Source organism: Hypomesus nipponensis, chromosome 23, assembly GCF_054491055.1.
Source record: "Hypomesus nipponensis isolate SF chromosome 23, ASM5449105v1, whole genome shotgun sequence".
NCBI lineage: Eukaryota > Metazoa > Chordata > Actinopteri > Osmeriformes > Osmeridae > Hypomesus > Hypomesus nipponensis.
This window is the reverse complement of record NC_140383.1, coordinates 19,926,873-19,949,064: the sequence shown is the minus strand read 5'-3', so window position 1 is coordinate 19,949,064 and position 22,192 is coordinate 19,926,873. Positions and strand designations below refer to the sequence as shown.

General features: G+C 41.0%; 2 protein-coding genes across 2 annotated transcripts; one reads left to right on the top strand and one right to left on the bottom strand.

The window, feature by feature from the left end:
• Nucleotides 1-491: 491 nt before the first annotated feature.
• zic5 (Zic family zinc finger 5) lies at nt 492-3,463 on the bottom strand. Its single transcript, XM_084688929.1, has 2 exons — nt 2,395-3,463; nt 492-931 (listed from the first exon to the last, which is right to left on the bottom strand). The coding sequence occupies exons 1-2, from the start codon at nt 3,437-3,439 to the stop codon at nt 492-494; spliced, it is 1,485 nt and encodes a 494-aa protein (XP_084545055.1). The 5' UTR covers nt 3,440-3,463.
• A 5,422-nt stretch (nt 3,464-8,885) lies between these two features.
• On the top strand, nt 8,886-12,926 carry zic2a (zic family member 2 (odd-paired homolog, Drosophila), a). The gene is made up of 3 exons (XM_084688816.1): nt 8,886-10,239; nt 11,617-11,780; nt 11,959-12,926. Exons 1-3 carry the CDS (start codon nt 9,264-9,266, stop codon nt 12,148-12,150), a joined length of 1,332 nt encoding a protein of 443 aa, XP_084544942.1. The 5' UTR covers nt 8,886-9,263; the 3' UTR covers nt 12,151-12,926.
• Nucleotides 12,927-22,192: the final 9,266 nt, after the last annotated feature.

The window sequence follows — 22,192 nt, the reverse complement described above, 5'->3', positions numbered from 1 at the left end:
TTACCTAAATACAAGTCGAGGGATTGCGAATGTCGATCAGGTAAATGACAATTTAACCCTCATCCCCAGTTGAGGGGTGTATGTTGGTCTTCCTATACACATTTTCTTTTGAGAAGGTTTTTGCTTCTCAGAATAAAACCGTCAGGCCTATATCTAACCTATGTGACTCATGAAACAAATCTTTGAATTACTGAATATTCTGTATCTTTAGCAACAATTTACATGCCTACTGACTATTCCAATCTAAATAAAGTGTGGTTGAACAGTGTTGTAATGTCCATACATTCACTTCATTCCAGGGAAAATTAGGGCTCATATCAAGGCATGTTTTCCTCATAGTCTGTTCTCCAGCGCATTTTAGGCTACTTGATGTTTAAAATCGTTGATATGCTTATACAGTTATTAAACTCCTACCCTCAAGGGCCACTATAGCCTATGTTTTACCGGTAGGGAACTGACGTGGGGAATAAAATATGTCCTGTCTGTAAACATTAGAGCATTGTTCTGGGGTCTGAGTGTCTGAAAGAATCCTCATCGTCCGAATCTGACGTTGGCACATCGCTGGAAGGGGTATGGAGGTGGTTGGGTCCCCCACTCCCTTGGCACACGTACCACTCATTGAGGTTGGTAACCTGAGGCGAGAGGTTTGTGGACCGGTTCCTGTGCGTTTCAGAAGAAGGCGAAAGGGGGGCGCCTAGAGGGTTCGTGGATGAAAGGTAGGAAGCGTTGGCGGAGGGGGGCGGGGGGGATTTGCAGTGGACTTTCATATGCTTTCGTAGTGAGCTGGGGTGTGTGTAGGACTTGTCACAGCCACGCACTTTACAGTAGTAAGGCTTGTCACTGGTGTGGACGTGAGAGTGCTTCTTCCGGTCGCTGCTGTTGGCGAATTTCCTGTCACATCCATCAAATTCGCACTTGAAAGGCTTCTCCCCTGAAATAAATAAATACATATCATTGCGTGGCACAGTCAAACATGATATCATCTATGACACGATAACATCAGTTGGTTATTTCAAAGTCATTACAGTCAGAAACATAACATGAATGTTATAACCTGTAAGATCGGTCTATTTCAATCATTAATCCTTACAATTTTAGAACATACAATATCAATTTTGCTCACACTCACACAAATATCAATTAATTTCCTGCACTTTTAACATAGTTGTTCACATGCTAGATCAAAAGTAGGCCAACAGCCTAATTGAAATCGTCGCTTAACTGCTTGGTAACATACCACTTCCAGTGTAATTACTCTATAAACGGTCGGTGTGGCAGCCCACTCCGCCGCGAGGCCTTCCTCCCCGACATACCTTATTTATTATACATCTCCAACACCACTTCACTCCCTTATATAGGAGGCATGTCCATTGCTAAACACGTGTAACATGTCATACTCATGTGGCCTACTCATGTACATGGGGAGAGGATGTAAACTCAGTGCCACAATGGACAGTTTCAATGGAAATGAGTCAGAGGAGAAAGGTGCTGACGTTATGTGGTATATTTTAGGCTAAATAAAGACAAGAAAAAATAAGTAGAAACAGGTGCATGGGCTGATTGTTAAATTCACTGTTTGGAAAATATTTGCTTGATTCATATTTTGTGCCATCAGGGTTGAGAATAATCACATACGGAAAAATGAGGGACCTTGAGTTCCTTCCGTTGAATTCGATAAATTTACTAAACATGGCCACATAGCGTTGGCATAGTGAGATTGAGAATGCACAAGTGATGTTCTGGTGGTATAAATTGCCTTTTTGAGTGACTGTTGAACATGTTCCGATGGAACAGTACTTTTGTTTACATACGACTTTTAGACAAAAACAAAATGCAGTTTATGTTATGGTTATATGGTTATACAACTAGGCTACTGGTGCTAAACAAATATAGCATGTTTCTTTTGAACCCTGACTGCCATATTTTGTTTTAGTCAAATGTCAAAAGACAAATAACAGCACTTGTTCCAGCTTGAACAGAATGCATTGAGTGATGTGTTTAGTCAAAAGCTCAATGCATACTCCCAGAGCTGTAAACGTCCATGCGGACTGAGAACCATTACGCGAATTCTACCAGGAGCACTCATTTGGAAGTACGTAAGCACGTTTTACAAACCATATGCTCTAATCCTCCCACGTTTGTCCCCACGTCTGTATGAGTAAAATAGCGCATGCTTCAAATACGAAATTAGTGACTTACATTAAACTGCATGCTAACTTAATTTTTGTATAAAACTATACTCCCGTTACTTTTACGCACGGTCACTGTCCCCGGCTGTTTGAATTGCAGCTTATACTCGTGTATTCAACCATTCTACACTGTTTCACTGATACAAGGAGAATTTCTGTGTTTACATGCAGTTGTAGTAGATAATCTTGATGCATTTTCGCTTACCTGTGTGAGTCCTCTTGTGAATCTTTAGATTTTCTGACCGGGCGAACACTTTACCACAACCTGGGAATGGACAAGGGAACGGCTTTTCTCCCGTGTGAACGCGAATGTGATTTATCAGTTTATACTTCGCTTTAAATGCTTTTCCTTCGCGCGGACATTCCTCCCAAAAGCAGACGTGGCTGCTTTGCTCCGGTCCCCCAACGTGCTCTACCGTAACATGGTTCACCAGCTCGTGCATGGTGCTGTAAGTTTTGGAGCAGGGCTTCTTCGAACTTAGTTCCTGGTCGATCCATTTGCAGATTAACTCTTGCTTGATGGGCTGCCTCATGTATCTCAAGAACGCCCCCGCGGCTCCGTGAGGAGCAGACGCGATGTTCACATTGAGGTTCATGGAGTTGTAGCTATGGAGAGAAGAGGGTCCATAGTGCTCGGGCCTGTGGCCGAAGTGCTCTGGCCTTCCGTAGATGTCCCCCGGTAGACCCAGGCGCATCTGCCCATTGAGGGCATGGTGATGATGAGCACCTGGGGACGATTGGTCGTGAAGTCCAGAGAAAAGTGGATGGGCACCACTTTCCGTGTGCCCATAAGCACCTGTTGGGGAGATGAACATGCCATGGTGATGAGGGGAGGAGGCGGAACTATGCTGGTCGCCAAGTGCATGCATAGCAGAGGCCGAGAGCTCTCTCCTGAGGATGAAGTCCCTGCTGCTTGAGTAGCCTGAGTGGGGGTGAGCCACAGGGAAACCAACTGTGGTCTGAGCAGAAGTGAAAGATGCCGCGGTCTGGGCTTCGGGATGGCTCTGAATGTGCTGAGAGGGACTAAGTTTGAGAGCATTTGTCTGTGCCATGTGCTCGGGTCCAAATGGAGTTAGTGCCACTCCAGGGTCGTTGCCCATCTCCCCAGGGTGCAGGTGGGCATGGTGGGAGAGAGGGTGATGCCCCCCCAACCCCGGGAAGCCTGTCATATTCTGATGAGGAAGGGGTTGAGTCGCTGCCAAATCCGCTAATCTTATCGCCGGATTCCTCTTGCTTAAAGGGGGCTCCATGTCTAAACTATGAAGTCCATCCACACTTACCGCTATTGTTTTTTCCTCTTGCCACGTTATCTAAAACATTACAATATATGTACATAAAGATCTATATAACTTCTTTTGTCCTGCCTCTAACTCTGCTTGCTCCTTTTTCCACTCTGTCCTCAAGCGATTGGCAGAACATACAACAGTTGGAGGACACAGTAGGGAATACAGTTTAGAAATGGCACTGCGGGTATTGGACGGATTTCGGTGACTGGCAGTTAAGAGAACGAAGCGATTGGCTGTCGTTCAGCGCAGGGGCTCAGCAGGGTTCCGCCCCCTCACTCTCTTTATCGCTGTTGACTCCAAAAAGTTGTACTCACAAAGTTACTAGCAAATCTGTTTGTGCTGCTTGCTGTTAACCGTGATCGGAGCACGTGGACAACAGAAATATAGGGCGACTATTGTAATAATAATAAAGCCCCTTTCTGTTACTAGGCAGAAACCGTGGCTAGAGACATTCAGTGCAATCTTCGTAAAAAAAAAAAATGGGATTACACAAATAAATGACTTGTTTTCTTTTCTATCCGATGGTGTTTCTGATAAGTATATCAATAGTCTATTTGTAATTGCATATCGATTACGCATCTAAAGAGCCAATGTAGAGTTACAGTGGAATTCATGGTCTAACTTAACGTGTTTAAAGGCCTACCTCCATCAATACTAGTGTAGGCTACAGAATTGCACTAAATACAGAAAAGTTATTGAAGAGTAGGCCTACAAACATAGAGAGCACAGAAGAGTCCTGTTTTCAAGCATGAATATGCTTTAGCTGTTTAATTGCAATGAAAACTATTGGCTTCGTTGTTTTCATTTATTTCACGTGTTTCATATTTTACCTCAATATAATGATATCTATCTTAACATATTTTGTATGTATTTCCCATTTTATGGGGTTAGTTAACTGGTGAATGTATAATTTTGTGACATTTTTGTGTCGTTGGTATGGTAGGCTTGTGAGTTTCGAAAAATAAGTAGCCTAGGCTTATGTTGTATTTCAGTAGCCTGTCTGTGAGCAAAACAAATCACCTTCTCTTGAAAACACACTGTATAATGTAAATGTATTTAGAATAAACATGTACGGAACATATCACTCCGAAGTAGAACTTTTAATTAAACTATTAACCACCTATGAAGTGGAATTCGTTTGAAGGGCAGGATGCAGTTGACAGGAAAAGAGACCATTCAAAAATGCTAAAAATAATTTAATAATCTGTAGTCTATTGGACGAGGAAAATTCAAATTTTAATTATTGAATCCAATGTGACCCTTAGTATTTTAATAAGTTAATGCATCCAAACCTAAACATTAATTACAAATCAATACGTTATTAATTTTACACGAACACCAGTAAAATAATTTTACATTTACTTAAGGAGTCCTTGTGCTTGGATTCAGTTGAAGTGAGAGTTATTAGATACCTTTCCCCATGAATCAATTTAAAACTGATGTGTTCACTTTTTATGAGCCAGTCATGAGTTAAGTGTGAGGAAACTTGTAAATCTGTATGAGTAGACTTTATGGCACAAGAACACGCCCTCTTGTATGGTCTCTGTTCAACTCAGCAGGGCGTGTATCTGTCATTGATTTAATACGTCTTCATTTAAAGACACCTTAGGAATCGATTTGTGATCGTCAAGTCCAATGATCTTGATGTTACTGTTATTTAAATGTGTACATGGGCAGAGTTATTGCTCAAGATCTTACTCAAATTAAATCAGTTAATTTAATTGTAAGTCCACAACCCTGTCTTTCTTTGGTTTAGGCAGTTCTATAATATTATGCCTTTGAAACAATTACAAATATTTCCAAGTACAGACTACTGATGCTTGTAACTGTTCGGCAGGCTACTGAAACTGCAACATTAAGCTTGAACTTGAATGTCAGCTTGGTGTTGTTGAACTTAAGAAGGAACTCAAACAACTATTGAAAACATTCAATTGATGCTTGGCATGATATTTACTTCAATATTAAATTAGATTATGGCCCCAATACACCTGTGGTATAAACAAAAGTGTTCTCTATGTGTTCTGTCGTTCAGGCTTACCATGCCTAATAACTATGCACCCTATCAAATAATAACAGGAATGTCCTTTTTTTTAAATTGCCGTTATCAGTTTGGATAGTTGGATTGTTTTAGAGGATGTATTGTTTGGCTGACTGGGCCTACAACATGTTAACAACATGTTACATGTGCAGTTTCAGAACAGGTTCAATAGATTCCAACATTCATCTTCTCATGAGAAATAGGCATCAATGAACAGACATCAACTGACATTAACACAATCTATTGACTTCGCTGTAGGGTGCACTTGTAAACTTCAAACAAAACAACGTGTAACAAATAATATCAAATAAATTAAGAAATGAATCAATCAATTTACAGTCGTAGCCTGTTGATAATGTACACCCAACAATCTTCCTATGTCGACCTCAAAAAATAAATAAACTAAACTAACAATAATGATAACAATAATTGGATCATTTGCAGGACTCAGATCCTTGACTCTGGGATCGGGATTATTACCCTTAAATCTGCCCCAACTGCATTGGTGTCCTGCCTGTGGCAATTGAAAAGATGGGCCTGAGATTTGGTGTAGTCAGAAGAGAGTCCACGTTGTCCCCATCAGTGAGGGTATTGTAGCAGTTGTTGGCTCCTATCCACATCTCGCAGAGGAAGGTTTTGTCTTGTATGAGAGTACAGCAGGCCCGAGAAGAAGAGCAATCCAACTCCTAGAACAACAATACTGAACAGGTTTTAGTCTCAAATCTAACCCTCGAGCAGGAATATGTTTTCAATATCTAGCATACATGTATATTAATAAACATCAACAACATGGGTGTTCTTGTATCACACAATCGCAGGTGATAAAGGATAGTCAATATGCATGGAAGGAAACCTTCTGACATTACCTTCAGTAATTTCCTTTTAGTTCAATTATTAATATCCATTAATATAAACTTTCAATTTGAAGTTTGTCATATGCAGCCTAAAAGGTAGATGGAAGAAAATTTGAAAAGGAAAAGTGCTTGGTTAATAAAATGGTTATTTTTCTAAGGGGAGGAAAATGGCAACATATGTGGTCTTAACAGGTCAAAGGTCAAACATCCATGAAACACACAAGGTCATTGAAACCATACAAGTAACCTGTTAAAGCGTCAACATATTGATATTGTCAAATTAGGGGGAAAAAAACTGCCTAATTTCATGTACACTTGGCCTCTGGGTTGCCATTCCTGCATAGAGTGGGTTTCGTTTTGTTTGTTAGATATATTAAAAACACGAAAAATAGGTTCATTAATATTTGTACAGAGATCCCTTAGGACTTCAGCACCAGGACAATCACGGTTAATGTCCATATACTAACATTTTAATTTAATATATTATTTTCTTTTTACACTGTGTGTCTCCTCCTATATTTCAGGCCATGTGTAACCTGTTGAAATACTGGTCTTTGGGGATTTTCACAAGCGTCTTTCTTCTTGAGGTGACGGGGGCAATTCGAACCCACAGGCATGTGCCTCTGGCCGATTGAGTTCTCTTTCTTTATAATTTCTTTTTCTTTTTCTCCTATCAAGTGACAGCAAAAGGGGTTTTGTGGTTTTCCAGAGAAATAAAGAACTTCTTAGAGAGGTCGGCAGACGTGACTTTGAACTTGGATCAGCTCCTTCGTTTCCTGCGGTGCGGGTTGAAATAGTCTGGGAAGAATGGTTCACAACGCCCAGGCTGCTCGGCTAGGGGCTGGGAGACAGGAGTCCCAAAGTTTTCCTACGTTCCCCTTTGCCTTACCCATTATTTATCGTTAGAGTGTTTGGGAGCAGAGAGAGAAAGACAAGGGCCAGTTTGATGTGTTGGAACAGGATAACTTGTGGGACTTGAGTTCAATTAAAGTGTAAGTAAACTTCCTTTCACCTAACGCTAACATGTGAATGAGCAGCTGTTGTTTGGCTTGCTGTAAACGTAGATTCAAAAGATTTACCCATTGCAAAGGTTGTGAGTGTATGCGCCCAGTCATTCGCTTTGACAGTGAGGCTGCTTTTTGTAATTATTCTTCCCATGCATATGGACACTATAGGGGAGATATCTCAAAGCCAGCTTGATCTTTTGTTTGTGGGCTAACAACAAATGTTAACATATTTTATTAAAACATGTCCATAACAATGCTCCAATACTCTCCAATACATAAGTTTAATATCCCTATTATTAGTCATATTCCATATATGTAAATGTACTTATGAATTGCTTATATTATAACATGATATTCCAACAGAGAAAAAAAACATATTTATTGTTGACTAACAAAAATGCAGGAAACCTGAACATGGGCCATTTAACCTGTGTGTGCGCGCGTGCGTGCGTGTTTGTACATGCAGTTGAATACGTGTTTTTGTGGGTCTGTGCTAGCGTGAATATGTGTGTGTTAAAGTGTGCGCGCACACATTGCTTTCCTTCTGTCGTTCCTTCTAGTACGTAGAATGAGAACAGCTTGGCCGGGAAACTAAAGCGTAAGGATTTCCTTTCAATAATACTAAATACCAATTTATTAAAGACAAAACTGATAATTGCCGAAAAAGCACGATTCAATCCGTAAGATTAGCAAAATATATATCAGGATTGTTATCTAACAGATTGTGTATCCGACTGTCCATCATATGAAACAACGTCATTTAAAATCCGGGACACTATATGTGCAAATAACATTTTTTTTCCTAGTCAAATTGATAAACGTCAGCTAGAACCCCCCTCATCCCTTTACTGACAACGTTTAGTTAGTTCAAAATATGAACGCGTAATACGAAACTGTTACTAAGATAAAAAGTCTGACCATTAAACATCGTTATTTTAATTCCCATTAATATATTTGCCGTTTTTTGAAGTATGGGCCAGGCTATTTACTTTCGTATCGCGGGGCTTGAACTGGCTTTTTTGTATGCGTTCTGCACCCATAAGGTTAGACTGTACACTCAACCCTCTGCGCCACTAGGAGCCCTGCATTTGGTGTCCTTGCTCTTCGCGAACTCTTGCCGCTGACTTAGGCTGTACATTCACTTAAATAGAACCCTATTGTCATTCTTACATTATGCATAACGACCTTTCCAATAACAGGCTTTTGACACATTTTATGCCGTTTTCTTTCCTCTCTTTCCCATTCCCTGAAAAGCCTCTCCTAAAAAGTAGGCGGTAATTAATAGTGGAAAATGGCGATCAGCTATTAGTCGCTAAATCTGTACCTGCTATTGGAGGGGCACCTGGGATTGATGATACACAGTGGCCAATGAGACTGCGTGGAATGAGTGACCAAGCTCCAGTTAAAGGGGGCGTTAGAGGAGTTAGTGTCAGTCCACGGAGAAAGAGGGACCCTCAGCGATAAACACAGGCAGGCGAGAGAAATAAACACACCAATCGGAACAACAATCCTAGATGCTGCAACAACCCGCTCTGTCACTCTGTGTTACTGCTAAGGACACCTAAGATAATTATTCATTTTTTCGAATGTGTTTAAAAGCAACCAGTTTTCAGTTTCTGGAGGAAAGCGCAAAGGAATCTCTTCACTTCGTTGCAAAGGGATTTTTTTTTTTGTTACAAGTTAACTGGTGAATATAGACGTTCTCCATAAAACAAGACATCCCGTTTTTTCTTCACTTGAGCAGATCGTCTATTTGAACTTTGCTTGATATGATGTTTCATTGTTTGGAAGTTGAGCCTTCCCTTTTCAAGTACACATTTTGAAAAAACATTTTCATAGACTTTGTATTGCTAACATACTGATTACAACGAAATTTGCTTTTAGACATCATGTTACTGGACGCTGGCCACCAGTTCCCCGGACTGGGAGTAAGCACATTTGCAAGGCATCACTCAGCGAGCGAGATGCAGGACAGAGACTTGAGTTTAGCACAAAATAGCTTCGTTGACTCGGCACACATGGGTGCGTTCAAACTGAACCATGATCTTTCTCCGGGACAGAGCTCTGCCTTTACCTCCCAGGCACCAGGCTACCCCGCGGCTGCTTTAGGGGCGCATGCCGCCCATGTCACCTCGTATGCAAGCTCGCCTTTCAACTCTACCCGGGACTTTCTCTTTCGCAGCCGCGGGTTTGGAGAATCCTCCCCGGCGAGCAGCCAGCACGCTATTTTTGGCCCAACTGCGGGGTCTCTTCATCACTCCCATACAGACAGCCAGGGCCACATTCTCTTCCCGGGGATCCATGACCAGCATGGTTCCCACGGATCCCCGAACGTGTTGAACGGGCAAATGCGTCTTGGACTACCTGGGGAAGTTTTCGGGCGCTCCGAACAGTACCACCAGGTCTCCAGTCCGAGAACCGACCCCTACTCGGCCGCGCAACTGCACAACCAGTACGGCTCCATGAATATGAATATGGGGATGAACATGGCAGCTCACCACCACCACCCCGGTGCTTTCTTCCGCTACATGAGGCAACAGTGCATCAAACAGGAGCTCATCTGTAAGTGGATCGACCCGGAGCAGCTTAGCAATCCCAAGAAGAGTTGCAACAAAACTTTCAGCACCATGCACGAGTTGGTCACGCACGTCTCGGTGGAACACGTCGGTGGACCGGAGCAGAGCAACCATGTCTGCTTCTGGGAGGAGTGTCCCCGGGAGAGCAAGCCGTTCAAGGCAAAATACAAACTAGTGAACCACATTCGGGTGCACACAGGGGAGAAACCGTTCCCCTGTCCCTTTCCGGGATGTGGCAAAGTCTTCGCCAGGTCCGAAAATCTCAAGATACACAAGAGAACACATACAGGTAATTAATATGCTTTAATTAATTGTTACGAATCGATATTTTGCAGATATTTGACAGTGTTTCGTTATGCAAAAACGCTATAGGCATGTTTAGAATTAGCATTCCATGATAGAATGCATGAACTCTTCGCAGCATGGCCAAAATGCTACTGCAAACGCAGATGTAATCAGATTATCAGAGTAAGCATATTTTTAGACTGCTAAAGTAGATACTCGCACCAGCAATCAGAGAAGATTTATTTATGGGAAGAGGCATTTATGGATCAGTATGTAAAATAGACGCCCAGAAGCAAGCACAAACCGGTCAAACGTTAACCGTTTCTTTAATTCAGTAAGAATACATTGGATTTCAATAATGTGTTTTATTATGTAACAGTCTGTCGAGGTTTTGTGGTTCGCAAACTTTAAAATGGGTCAAAGGGAACCTGAGGGCTCCAAGATCGAAGCGCATCGCGTGCGTCGAGTAGTAGTAAATCTCATCAACCGGTTTAATGTTTACGCGAGACTGAGCTTTCAGGCTTTGAATCCGGATGTCTCTCCTTTCTCATCACATAGATTTTATTTTTAAACAGTCCATTCAGAAATATTTGGGATTTAGATATTTTAAATTCGTCTTCTTCGAAATGTAGCCTACCGTGGAAATGTAACGTTTTTATCTTGGATTCACTCCTCAGGGACACGAGTGTGTTGTTTGTGTAAAGGCCCTATTGTTTTCTCTAGCATGCCGTTGATTCAGGTGCCAGACGAGCCATTACCAGCTTTTCACATTTGAATAATTTTCTTGTGGGATCCGTGGTTGTATCGGACAGTGGTAAACTGTCTAGGTGTTAATTAGATTTTTACTGTTTCTCAGCAAACGGCTCGCTTCCTGCAGGCTGTAGACTACGCGCCTATCTTGTTTGTGTCAGTCATTTATCATTTCAAATAGTTAAATTAATCTACGCGTGTTGGTATACTAACTAAACACACTGATTCGAACGGAGTGTGAAATACAACTATCAAATTGAGTAATTGATTAATTGATTCGGCTAAGACAAATGTTTTGACGGAGTACATTTGTTAAATAGGCTAGCAGTAGGCAGTCTTTAAACCACAAACAGCTGTCCCTAAATTAAAACTATAAACACTTGTGAATTACTAACATTTCTATACTACATGCAGGAGTTTTTTTTTTACTTGGAAAATAGCAAGTTCTCTCTGACATTCACCATTCATCCTTTAGAGGTTCATGACCGTTAGGCTACTTCACGTGTTTACAATGACATCTGAAGGCAACTCTTATGATGCTCCTCATTACTTATTAGGTAATGACATTACTTACATGTTGGCTGTCCCAAATAACCGAATCTAACGTGTATTTCTTGATACTTTCAAATAGGAGAAAAACCGTTCCAGTGTGAGTTCGAAGGATGCGATAGGAGATTTGCAAACAGCAGTGACAGAAAGAAGCACATGCATGTGCACACGTCAGACAAGCCCTATCTCTGCAAAATGTGCGACAAGTCCTACACTCACCCCAGCTCTCTTCGCAAACACATGAAGGTAAATTCACTTTGATTCTACTGTACCGTGTTTATTTGTGTGTAGGCCTACAGTGGTATGTTTGTTACTCTGGAAATAGCAGATTATGTGTTAGGGGCCATACTTTCCTGAATTGTAAGATTAAGAGAAAAACATTAAGATTTTTTTTTTTTTACTAAAATGGCTTCCGCTTTTTCAGGTTCACGAGGCTACCCCTCCAGCCTCCGACTCCTCGCCAGCAGCCAGTTCTGGCTATGAGTCCTCCACGCCCCCTGGCCTCGTCTCCCCCACTACCGAGACCCAAAACAACAACAATCTATCCCCCGCATCAGCCGTCCACAACAACGGCCACAGCAGCCTATCGTCCAATTTTAGTGAATGGTATGTCTAAGACTAAACCGAACAAACGACCCATTCTCAAAATCGGACCATGGAACGCAAAGATTGGGACACATTCGTGCACGCACTGAGGAGGCAAAACACAAACGTTTCAAAAGCACTAAAAGCTCATCGAATCGACCAAGGAACATGACAAATTAGCCAACCAACAGAGGAAAATATGTAATATATTCAAGTTGTATTCAATATTGTAAATAATTACTAAATGCCCTTTCCCATTGATTGTGATAGATTTTGTCAGTCTTTTGATGTATAGATGTTCCTTCAATGGTAGCTATTTCTCTAACTGGACTTATAGTGCACATACTACAATAAAGGTGTATTATGATGTTAAATATTGTGATCTTAAGGCAAATTGATTGTAACTATACTAAACATCTATAAACTGGAAAGAGTGCCAAAGTCAACACTTAACTCAAACAGACCACAATATTTTGCTTGTGAATGTATATTTTAGTTTGCTGGGCTTAACTTGTGATGTTTTGTGCTTTGCAAGTTTGAATTGTGAAATGCTATCTGGAAGATTGTGGGGACAATAAACGTCGTGCCGTTCGATTTTCTGCAACTATGCCCTTCCTTTTGTAAATATCAACTGCCATATTTATCCATTTGTAATTAAATTATGGTATTTACTTGCTACAGATGAAACAATATTTATAAAGAATGTTTCTTTACTATAAATATGTACAATGATGAGCTAAACACGGGCAGTTGTTTTGTTATGTGTTTAAGAGGTGTTTTCTTCATTATTGTGATAAGAATTTTACTGCATACGAATATAATAAAAGGTGTTGCAAGTGATAAAGTACCACTCTCTTGAATCTCATTACTGTCAAAACATGGTCAAGCATTAGAGAAGCTACGCCTCAGTCAAACAAGCGAACTCAAAGAAAGATCAAAAACAGATTTCGAGTGTTTGGTATAAGTGGAACAGTCACTGGCGCAACAGTGTTGGTGTCTAGGCAGCAGGGTAACATTTGTTGGCTGCCAGCGTACACACCAGACTCAGGACCTTCTATCCAACTCATCAAACATCTTTTTGGGATTATCACTTGCCTTGTCGTCTGTCTGTGAATTAAAAGGGCATATCCAGGCTGGTCTTAGGTTGGGCACGCTTGAATTTGGTCGAAATCATCCCTCTGCATTTTCTCCAATCTGTTCGGAGATCCCCTCCCCCTGGCTGGTCACTTCAGGGACCGAAGTCTATGCTTACAGCGGCAACGAACTTGAACTTGATTCGACTCAGAGCTTTTGTGAATCCATCTAGCCTTTAGTGTCAAATAGGCTACCCATATAGACACCCTTTTCAAAACCAACTAGGCCTACTCTACGCGATTGTGTTTGAGTTTGAAAAATAAAGCTGCATTCTTCTTTTTCTGGATGGGAGAGGTTAATCAAGATTACATATGTTGCTGATACAATAATGGTACATTACAGTTTAATGCATGCCCCCCAAAATTATATAAACAGTTTGATGACTTTTCTACACAGGTTACGTGGTTCAGAGATGACTGTAGACGCAGCATAGGTCCTCTTATCGTGTAAGGGACGGAGATAGAAACGAGGCAGTTTTTAAGAATGTCAACCTGTGAAACGTGGTGCAGTTTAGCACGTTAAAGAGAAAAATATAGGTTTATTAAAGTCATGGTTTGGGTGTTATACACTGCGGTAAGCAATACACGTTGACAGAAGTGGAGGCTGTAGATCTTTTCGTTTGTCCACACTGTTGGTGAAAAAAAGGTGCACAACGCGTAAAACAAAAGATGAAGACAGGGACCATTTTCACAAATCAATCGAGCGACCACGGATGCGTAATTTCATACCGGTTGTTAGCAGGATACTATAGTGTCTATATTGTCTCAGAAATGTTGTGACTGGACTTCATACAAACTCATTTTACTGCACGTACCTTTAATGGCAAAGATTGACACTTCCCTGACCAAAAGAAAACCCTGTCTACGGCACTGGGGACAGGTTAAACAGTTTGTAGGCCCTATGCTAATTTTCAGTATTTTTGAATGTGAGCATACCGCTGTTGAACGAGGCATCCGAAAGCAGTATAGGACAGGTTTTATGGCAGTAGTGTACCCTATATGAAAGAGGTTGTATCTCCTAATTGCCCATTCGTGCGTGGGGCGGAAGTGCGGGGTTTCTCATGAGCAGGCTTGGTGTGGTGACCTCTTTCGCGGAGGATGATATGACCTGTGGGGAGCAGGAAAGGTCAGCACCACGCGGCGCATCGATGCTTCTTCCTCCTCGACGCATGCTGCTCCGATATTGATCCACGAGAAGGATGAGCTTTTAGAAAATATTATTTTTCTTCGAGGAGAATCATAGTTAACCCCTGTAGCCAGGGCCTGTGATAAGCTGTCGATGGGAGAAAAAAAAAACTTTGGGTTTGGGGCTGACTGTCCTGTAAGTCCACCATGGAGTTATAATTTCAACGAAATAGAAGTTGGCCTCTTCTCCCATATAGCTTTAATTTAAAATAACCCTTTAATTTCCTAATTTGTTTTTATAACCTATTAAACCCAGTTCAACTTCAGGTTACACTAAGACAAGCTACAACTCAATGTTTTTTCCATGTGTTTTTTCCGTGTGTACGTGTGTGTGTTTGCACTTTTCGTATGGCATAGGCATACTCATTTGATATGTAGGTTTTTTTGCAGGTTTACAAAGAGTTATCAGTGTTTAGGCCATGTCTGACTTAGAGGAAAAGGGGGCAGGCGGGATGGGAGGAAGGGCGAGGCCGAAAGGGGCGGGGGGTCTACGAATTGTAATCATCCCAGTTCTGGCGTCTTACTCTTGCCTCGAAAAAGCCCAACAGGTGTTGTAAAGTAGCTTTACTCCACCAGAGGTCCGTTATAGCGTGCACTTGTGGCACATTCTCTAAACAACAGCAGGTCACGAGTGAAAAATATAACACTTTATTGTTTTTTAAACATTACCATTATTGAGGTGACTTCTAATAGATCTGAATTAATTTTCATCTAATTTGCCTTGTTCTCGTGTGCACTCTAACCACGCGGATATAAATGGTGGGGTATTGATAAATAACCCATCCCAAAAGTTATTTCAGACAAATTAGGGTTAGGGTTGGAGTTATATTGTTCAAATCTTTAGGATTTACATGCCCAAAATAATTTTAAGGATAAGATTATTTTTGCGAGTTATTTCATTTTCACCTCAACACTTTCTATTTCTCCTCTCCTTTCTCTCTCTCTCTCTCTCTCTCTCTCTCTCTCTCTCTCTCTCTCTCTCTCTCTCTCTCTCTCTCTCTCTCTCTCTCTCTCTCTCTTTCACTTTCTGTCTCCTCAAGCAAACACAAAGCACATCACTGCCTCAGGTTGCACCTGACCCCAATAATTTATGAAGTCATATAGTATAAATGCTATCTAATATTAAGTAGCACGAAAGAAGAGTTGCTAATAAACTTAATAAGGATTACACTGACTGTATAGGCCTACATTTAGGCCTCGAACAGAACCTTTGCCGATCACAACATCGCAACATATATGCAGTTGGCCTACTAACTAATATATACTAACTGCATATAGTGTTTAATATATATTATAGGCCAATAAAATAAAAGTTTACTTTAGATGAGACTTTCCGTAATATTAAGATGTTAATTTAGGCTACGTGACTTAACTTTGTTAAGTAGCAGACAGTCTTGATACTTTATAGAGAGCTTGTTGTTTCGCAATTTAAAAACAATTCGCTATGTTAGGCACTTCCTCAAGTGTATGTATATTAAGTACAATCAGACAGACTGAAATTTGAAACAATACTAAATATTTTACGCCAAGAATGAATTAGCCTTTGTTGTCTAGTGTATGCATCATATTGACAATCATACATCGAATGTTAAGAATTGTGAAATAGCCTAGTTGGTTATGAAAATTACAACTTAATACAATGTCATACTTTTATTACAATGAAAGCCTATTTGAATAGCTTATGCTTTACTAGCCAATGTAGGTAATGAAAGCACATTTTCGAATCAGCATGATTAGGTTGGAAACACTGCATGCTTGTTGTTCTTACCATATGTCTCCGATCTGTTACCTTTGGGGTTCTACCATTTGTTTGTAAACTGAAGTAGCATGCGCACAGCGTCCATGTACTCTGCACAAAGGCTGGCCCTTTGGGCTTCTGCCCAAGAAGCGGCAAAATATGACTGGGGATGAGATCAGGTTACTCATTGTTTTCGATGTAACTATACTTTAGTTGAAATGTTACAAAGCAGTTTCAATATAGCCTACAAATAGACCCGAATTCGTAGCCTATAATCTCTGATTTGCAATGTAGGCCGACAATCACACAAATAATATGTATATATATATATATATATATATATATATATATATATATATATATATATATATATATATATATATATATATATATATATTAGCATCTGCCTACACAATCTTGTTCCATGTAGGCTATTATTTTATCCGTCATTCTTGTAGGCTGTCACATTTTCGTTTTCGTATGGGGTGTTCCCTCTGTCTCGCTGTCACTTCATAAGAAACCTATAGGCCTATAGGAAGAAAAATATTAAATCTCACAAATAGTCGAAACATTACATTATTTGTCTTCATAAACCCTATATTCAGGGTACTGAAAAAACCCGGATTTCATACTGTAAGATGAATATGATGTTTTTACATGGGTATGTGCTTGCTTTGCATATAGTCCTTTTGAAGAACGGGCTCCATTTGTTAAAGCGCAGTTTGTCCTTTAGCAGGTGTTTGACCACGGATGTCCACATCACGGCCCGTCATTTTACATGATAAATGAATCGTATTTAAACACTGTAGGCATTTGACTGTTCCCCCTTTTGAAATCCTCCCATTTCGCATACGAAATATATATTTTTAGACTTTACCAAGGTTTACAATCTAATGTGATTTTTATTTGATGGATTGACCTATATGTTAGGGGTGCATCTACGAATTTGACCATTCATTTTGTGTCACAAATAGGCTTGTAACGAACTAGACTTTTTCTAATTATTATTGATGACTTTTGCGTAACCTTTGAACCATATATCCGACTTGCAGGTCTAAATAAATAATTTTATAATGATTACATTGTGACTTGCAGATTCAAGTAAAAATTCGACAAATGTCAATTCTGTCAGATTACTTATCCAATCATAATTACCTGTTTAAAGGCCAGTCTGCATTTGCTTATTCGGACAAATATTCTACTTTTTGAGACCGATGTTAGAAGCCAAGTTAGAATACAATTGACTGATAGGCCTATAGTCAATATGAGAGAGCATCCCTTTTTGTCAAAGACAATCTAGTTGAAAGAAATACAGAACGCTAGTGTTTGGGCCCAAATTTGAATGTGATTCGTTGAGGCCTGTTGGGTAGGGGGCAGCAGATTCTTGAAATTAATAATTTGTAACCTAATATAAATGCATATATGGGTTTAAACATCTATTCGTTTAGGTTTAAGATACGTAAAAACAAATCAAAGCTATGAGCGTTATGAAGAACAATTAAGAAATCACAGAATAAGACTTATCCAACACAGACACCTTTTCACAGTTACAAGTGAAAAAAACTCCTCCCTTCCACCTACTCTCCCCTCCCTCTGTCCCTCCCTCCAACTCTCTGACATGGCCAGTGTTTGTGTGGAAGTCTATGTACAGTCTGTCTTCCTGTGTAACTCAGCCCCCATGTCCTTTCATGTGGGCGCAGCAGCCGCCTTTCTCACACAGATGAATGTGTTTCTGTGAAAGAGCCGGAATGGCTGTCACTTCTGCTGGCAAGGCGTAGAAACAAACAACCCCCCCCCGCCCCTCCCCACACCTCCACCCCCTCCACCTTACCCACCCCCTCCACCCTTCTCCTCTGAGGAAACTGGCGCAGGCACCTCACTTTTGGACACAGGCACCAGAGTCAGTCGCACACAAAATAGTCTCAAAAAAACCTAAACACTCTCCCTTTCATAGAGAAGGCTTGGCGTGCCCAGTACTCTTGTGGAGGCACAAAAATGTAGATTGAAGGAGAAGCGCAGAAGTAAATGATGCACTTTGGCAGGACCGAGGTGGGCTTTCTGCTGTGCGTTGTCTCCGTCTTGAAAGAGAAAAGAGAAATTCAACAAATCCCTCCAAATCTCTGCATCTCCACACCCCCACCGATTCCTTCCCAATTCCCCCACCTCACTGATGCATGTGCAGAGTGGCGGCTCGTTAAAGCCTTCACTACCACACCTTGCGTGCTTTACTCTGTGCCCATGCAGGACGTGTTTGTGTGCGTGTGTGTGCGCTTGGTCTCTGTGTTCTAGCAAAGGCCCTTTAGGACCAGAGCAGGTGCTCCATCAAAGACCTCAGCTCATCTGCCCACACATCAGAATGCCCACTGAAGAGCTGCTGGTATCACCAGGGAAGCCTCTTTTGTTGTTCACTATAAATGGAGGGCTATCATAGTCTCATGTTCCATTGTTTTCCATTGTCTTCAGAGTTCAGCTGTTTGTGATAGGATGTTACGATTTATGGGACCTAGTGCAGCCTCAAGCCTCAATCAATCAGTTGATAAATCACGTGATTACAAATACTGATCACACATAGTTAATATTAGATTTTGATATATCATCCTAATGTCCAAATGATTGCATTTTTGTCCATTTGTTTACAAAATTCTAAACGACAATTTGCAGAGAGACACATTTTACCGCAAAATAAATGAGGCGTTGTGTGTCTTCCCACTTCCCTTCCACACTCCTAGTAAGAGTTTCATTTCCCCACACCTGTAAACATGATATTGTTACCTTGGACCCTTTGATCTGCAAACAGGCAGATCTTAAGCCCTAGGGAACGCCATTCAGGGTTGAGGTAAGTAGGCGGTGATCTACCTTTTGTGGAACTTACACAGCATACCTAGGAGCCATTTCCACTGTTGGAAAATGCGAAAAACAGAATAATGAAAAAGGTAAATTCCAAAAGAGCTCAAGATAGAACTCAATGGGTCTTGCCATTTTTGCATTGTGGTGGGTGTTTAATTGGTAAACATGCGATAATTTGTACATATGCTGTTCAATAATGCTTTACTTGTAATTACTAACCACTTATGTGTTATTTTGGTCTACAACACTGAACAAGCAGCAGATTGAGGTTTGAAACCTATTTGGTATTTATGCTAATATAACAGTTTGATATAGGCCTATCAGGCCAAACACTCAGTCATGTAGAAAAAGAAGAGCTGAAGATTGATTGGTGGCAAGCCTGTAAGATGAAAAAGGTACAGCATTAAACAAACATCTTGAAATGCATTCATTCTCCCCTGGTTTGTGTGCCATCATGGGTGACAAACTCTCCCCAGATACAACTTTGAAAAAAAGTTTTCAGCGGTCTGCATTCAGAAAAAGGATCAGTGTCAATTTTGGACTTGTATGGATATGGTGTTCCTGCCTCTTGCTGTCTGTCATTTTCATTCAGGAATGATCAGGGGAAGCATGATGCGGTGCTCACATTCAAATAGATTTATATGACTTGACGTGAGATTGACTGGGGATATGCCCCCCCACGGCCCACCCCCCATGAGAACTGGCTTCACAACCATCTGGCACCTGCTTATTTTCTCAAAAATCTGTTTATTGATTTGATGATATATTTTACAGACAACCCTTGACATCAAGCTCAAGTACAAATGGAAGACAGGCATAAATCTTTCCAGACTAATAGTCTTTTTCTGCTTTGAAGAGCTAGTTAAGGCAGCCGAGTGACATGAACGCAACTATCTGAGGTGTTAAAGAGTCGGCAAGCATCAAACATAATGGGCTGTCAACCTTACACAGGTACTCGTAAGCAGACACAAATGAAGAAGGACGTGGATCAAACCAGTGGCTGTCCCCATGACGCACACTCAGATTCAGGAAGTCTGTACTCTGATCTCCTTATCTTCTCCATTGTCTGGTCTTCGCCTTGGGGATGTTCACACCTGCTGAGACTGCAGAAACGCGTCGAGAGACACCTAGCCCGGCGCTACCGCTTACCAATCAACGCTCGGGGTTGATGACATTCCGGTCGATTTTCAAACAACGTTCATTTGTGGGCGGAAATACAACGTCTCTTCTCTCTTTTAGTCTTTTGAATCTGCCCATGCAAGATTTGGCAAGTTTGGAAGCATATTGAATTGAGGTCCCAATTCATCCTGTTTTTTTTTACGCTAGCGTCTCGCCATAGGGAGTCGCACCCCATGACCCCCAACGGGAAGTGCCTTCTCCCCGTGCCTGGCCCTGGACAGTTCCCCTCCTCTCCTCAGTGCACTGGGCTGGAAAGAGCTAATTTGATTGACTTTGAGCGCCAAGTTTTTCCACTCTGGAAGCTCGCAGTCCCTTGACAGCCAGAGACCTTTCTGGTCAGTGAGCGCATCGACGGCCAGTCAGTTAGCACCTGACACCTGTCAATGTGTTGTCCAGCCCTGCCTAAACCAAGACAGATCCGTACGGAATGATTCATTCTGGAATTATTAACTTCACATTTTTTGCACACTTCTCTGCAAATGTATCAGCTAATAGCTTGGAATTGTTGTAGGCGTGATATGTACATACATAATCGCTAACATTACTAATAATGTGCAATAATAGATGACACAGACAGTCATTGCTATAGACTATATACCACAAACTAAACAACAGACCTACTGATGAAAGCACAAAAATAGCCCCCAAAATTATTACATTGAGGTACATCATGGAAACAAGACTTTACACAGATTCCTGGCAGAGGTGACACTGGTGCAAACAATTAATGAACAACAAATGTATTTCTTGTTTCTGTAGGCCCTGTTAGCTTCCCACCACAGCTCTAACCAAATCCCAACCATTTGGTGCTGAAACCAGAGGCTAAACCTCAGCCCTGGAGGTGCTCTGCTTTGGGCTCCTTGAGGAAACAGTTGAGTCATCGAAAAGTTGTCAACATGGGTGGTGTCAATTAGCCAGGGAGTGAAAATTATTTATGTTAAGCTAAACATTTTAGGTTATGAAAAACAAACCTATTGTGAAAGGTACATAAATATTGTTTAAATGCTTTCCGAAGGTCCTGGAAATCAAAGGACCGGTTCAAGGTCATGCCAACTACACAATGGCGTGTTCTTTCACACATCACAAACTGGATGCCTCACAATGCCTCACTGGATGCTACTCGTTCAACCACCAACTTATTTACACAAGGGGCATGGCAATGCCACACATTAGGACAGGCAACAATAGAGGCACTTCATCATTTAAAGAGGAAGCCTCGCCTATACGCCTACATTATACACTATGCAAGGGAAACATTGGGATGTATGTGAGGGAAATATAAACCAGGAAGTATTTCAAACAGGAAGTTAAGTACTCAGAAAATGTACTATGTACTACATATTGGTTCATTTAGGTTAACTTGGACCGACAAAGTACTGCCTGATTGTCCTGGCAGTTATTTTAGGTAAGTGTGGTGAAAAGAAATGTAACCTCAGATTTAAACTAAACCATCCAAGTTATCCTAGGCTGCATATTCCAGAACTCTGGACTGTAAGAAAAATCATGTTGTTGAATTGTTCTGTTCAATTCGGGCTGGTGGTTCAATTACCATTACAGTAATTACTGTACAAAAATCAGTGCATCACACACATTTGGTAAAAAAAGAGAAAGAAATAATACATAAAATATGTGTATAACCCAATACAAGTAAAACAGGGGGGGAGTTACAAACACAATACAGTAAAACAAATTAAAAAGTCCACACACATCAGTAATATGCCCTCTCAAATTTCAGAGGGACCAAAACACTGAATGTGTGTGAACTTTGTAGTTATTCATCACTGGGGTAATATTTGATTAGTTATCTATACAATGTATGTTGTCATCACTGTTGCGTACAAATGACTTTCTTGCTCAGACTACAATAGTTACATATGGTTAGGCCTTGACAATTACAGTAACCACATATTATAGATGGCAACATTGAACATGGATGTACTGATATGCTGGAGAAAGAGAGATAGTGAGAGAGAGAGAGAGAGAGAGAGAGA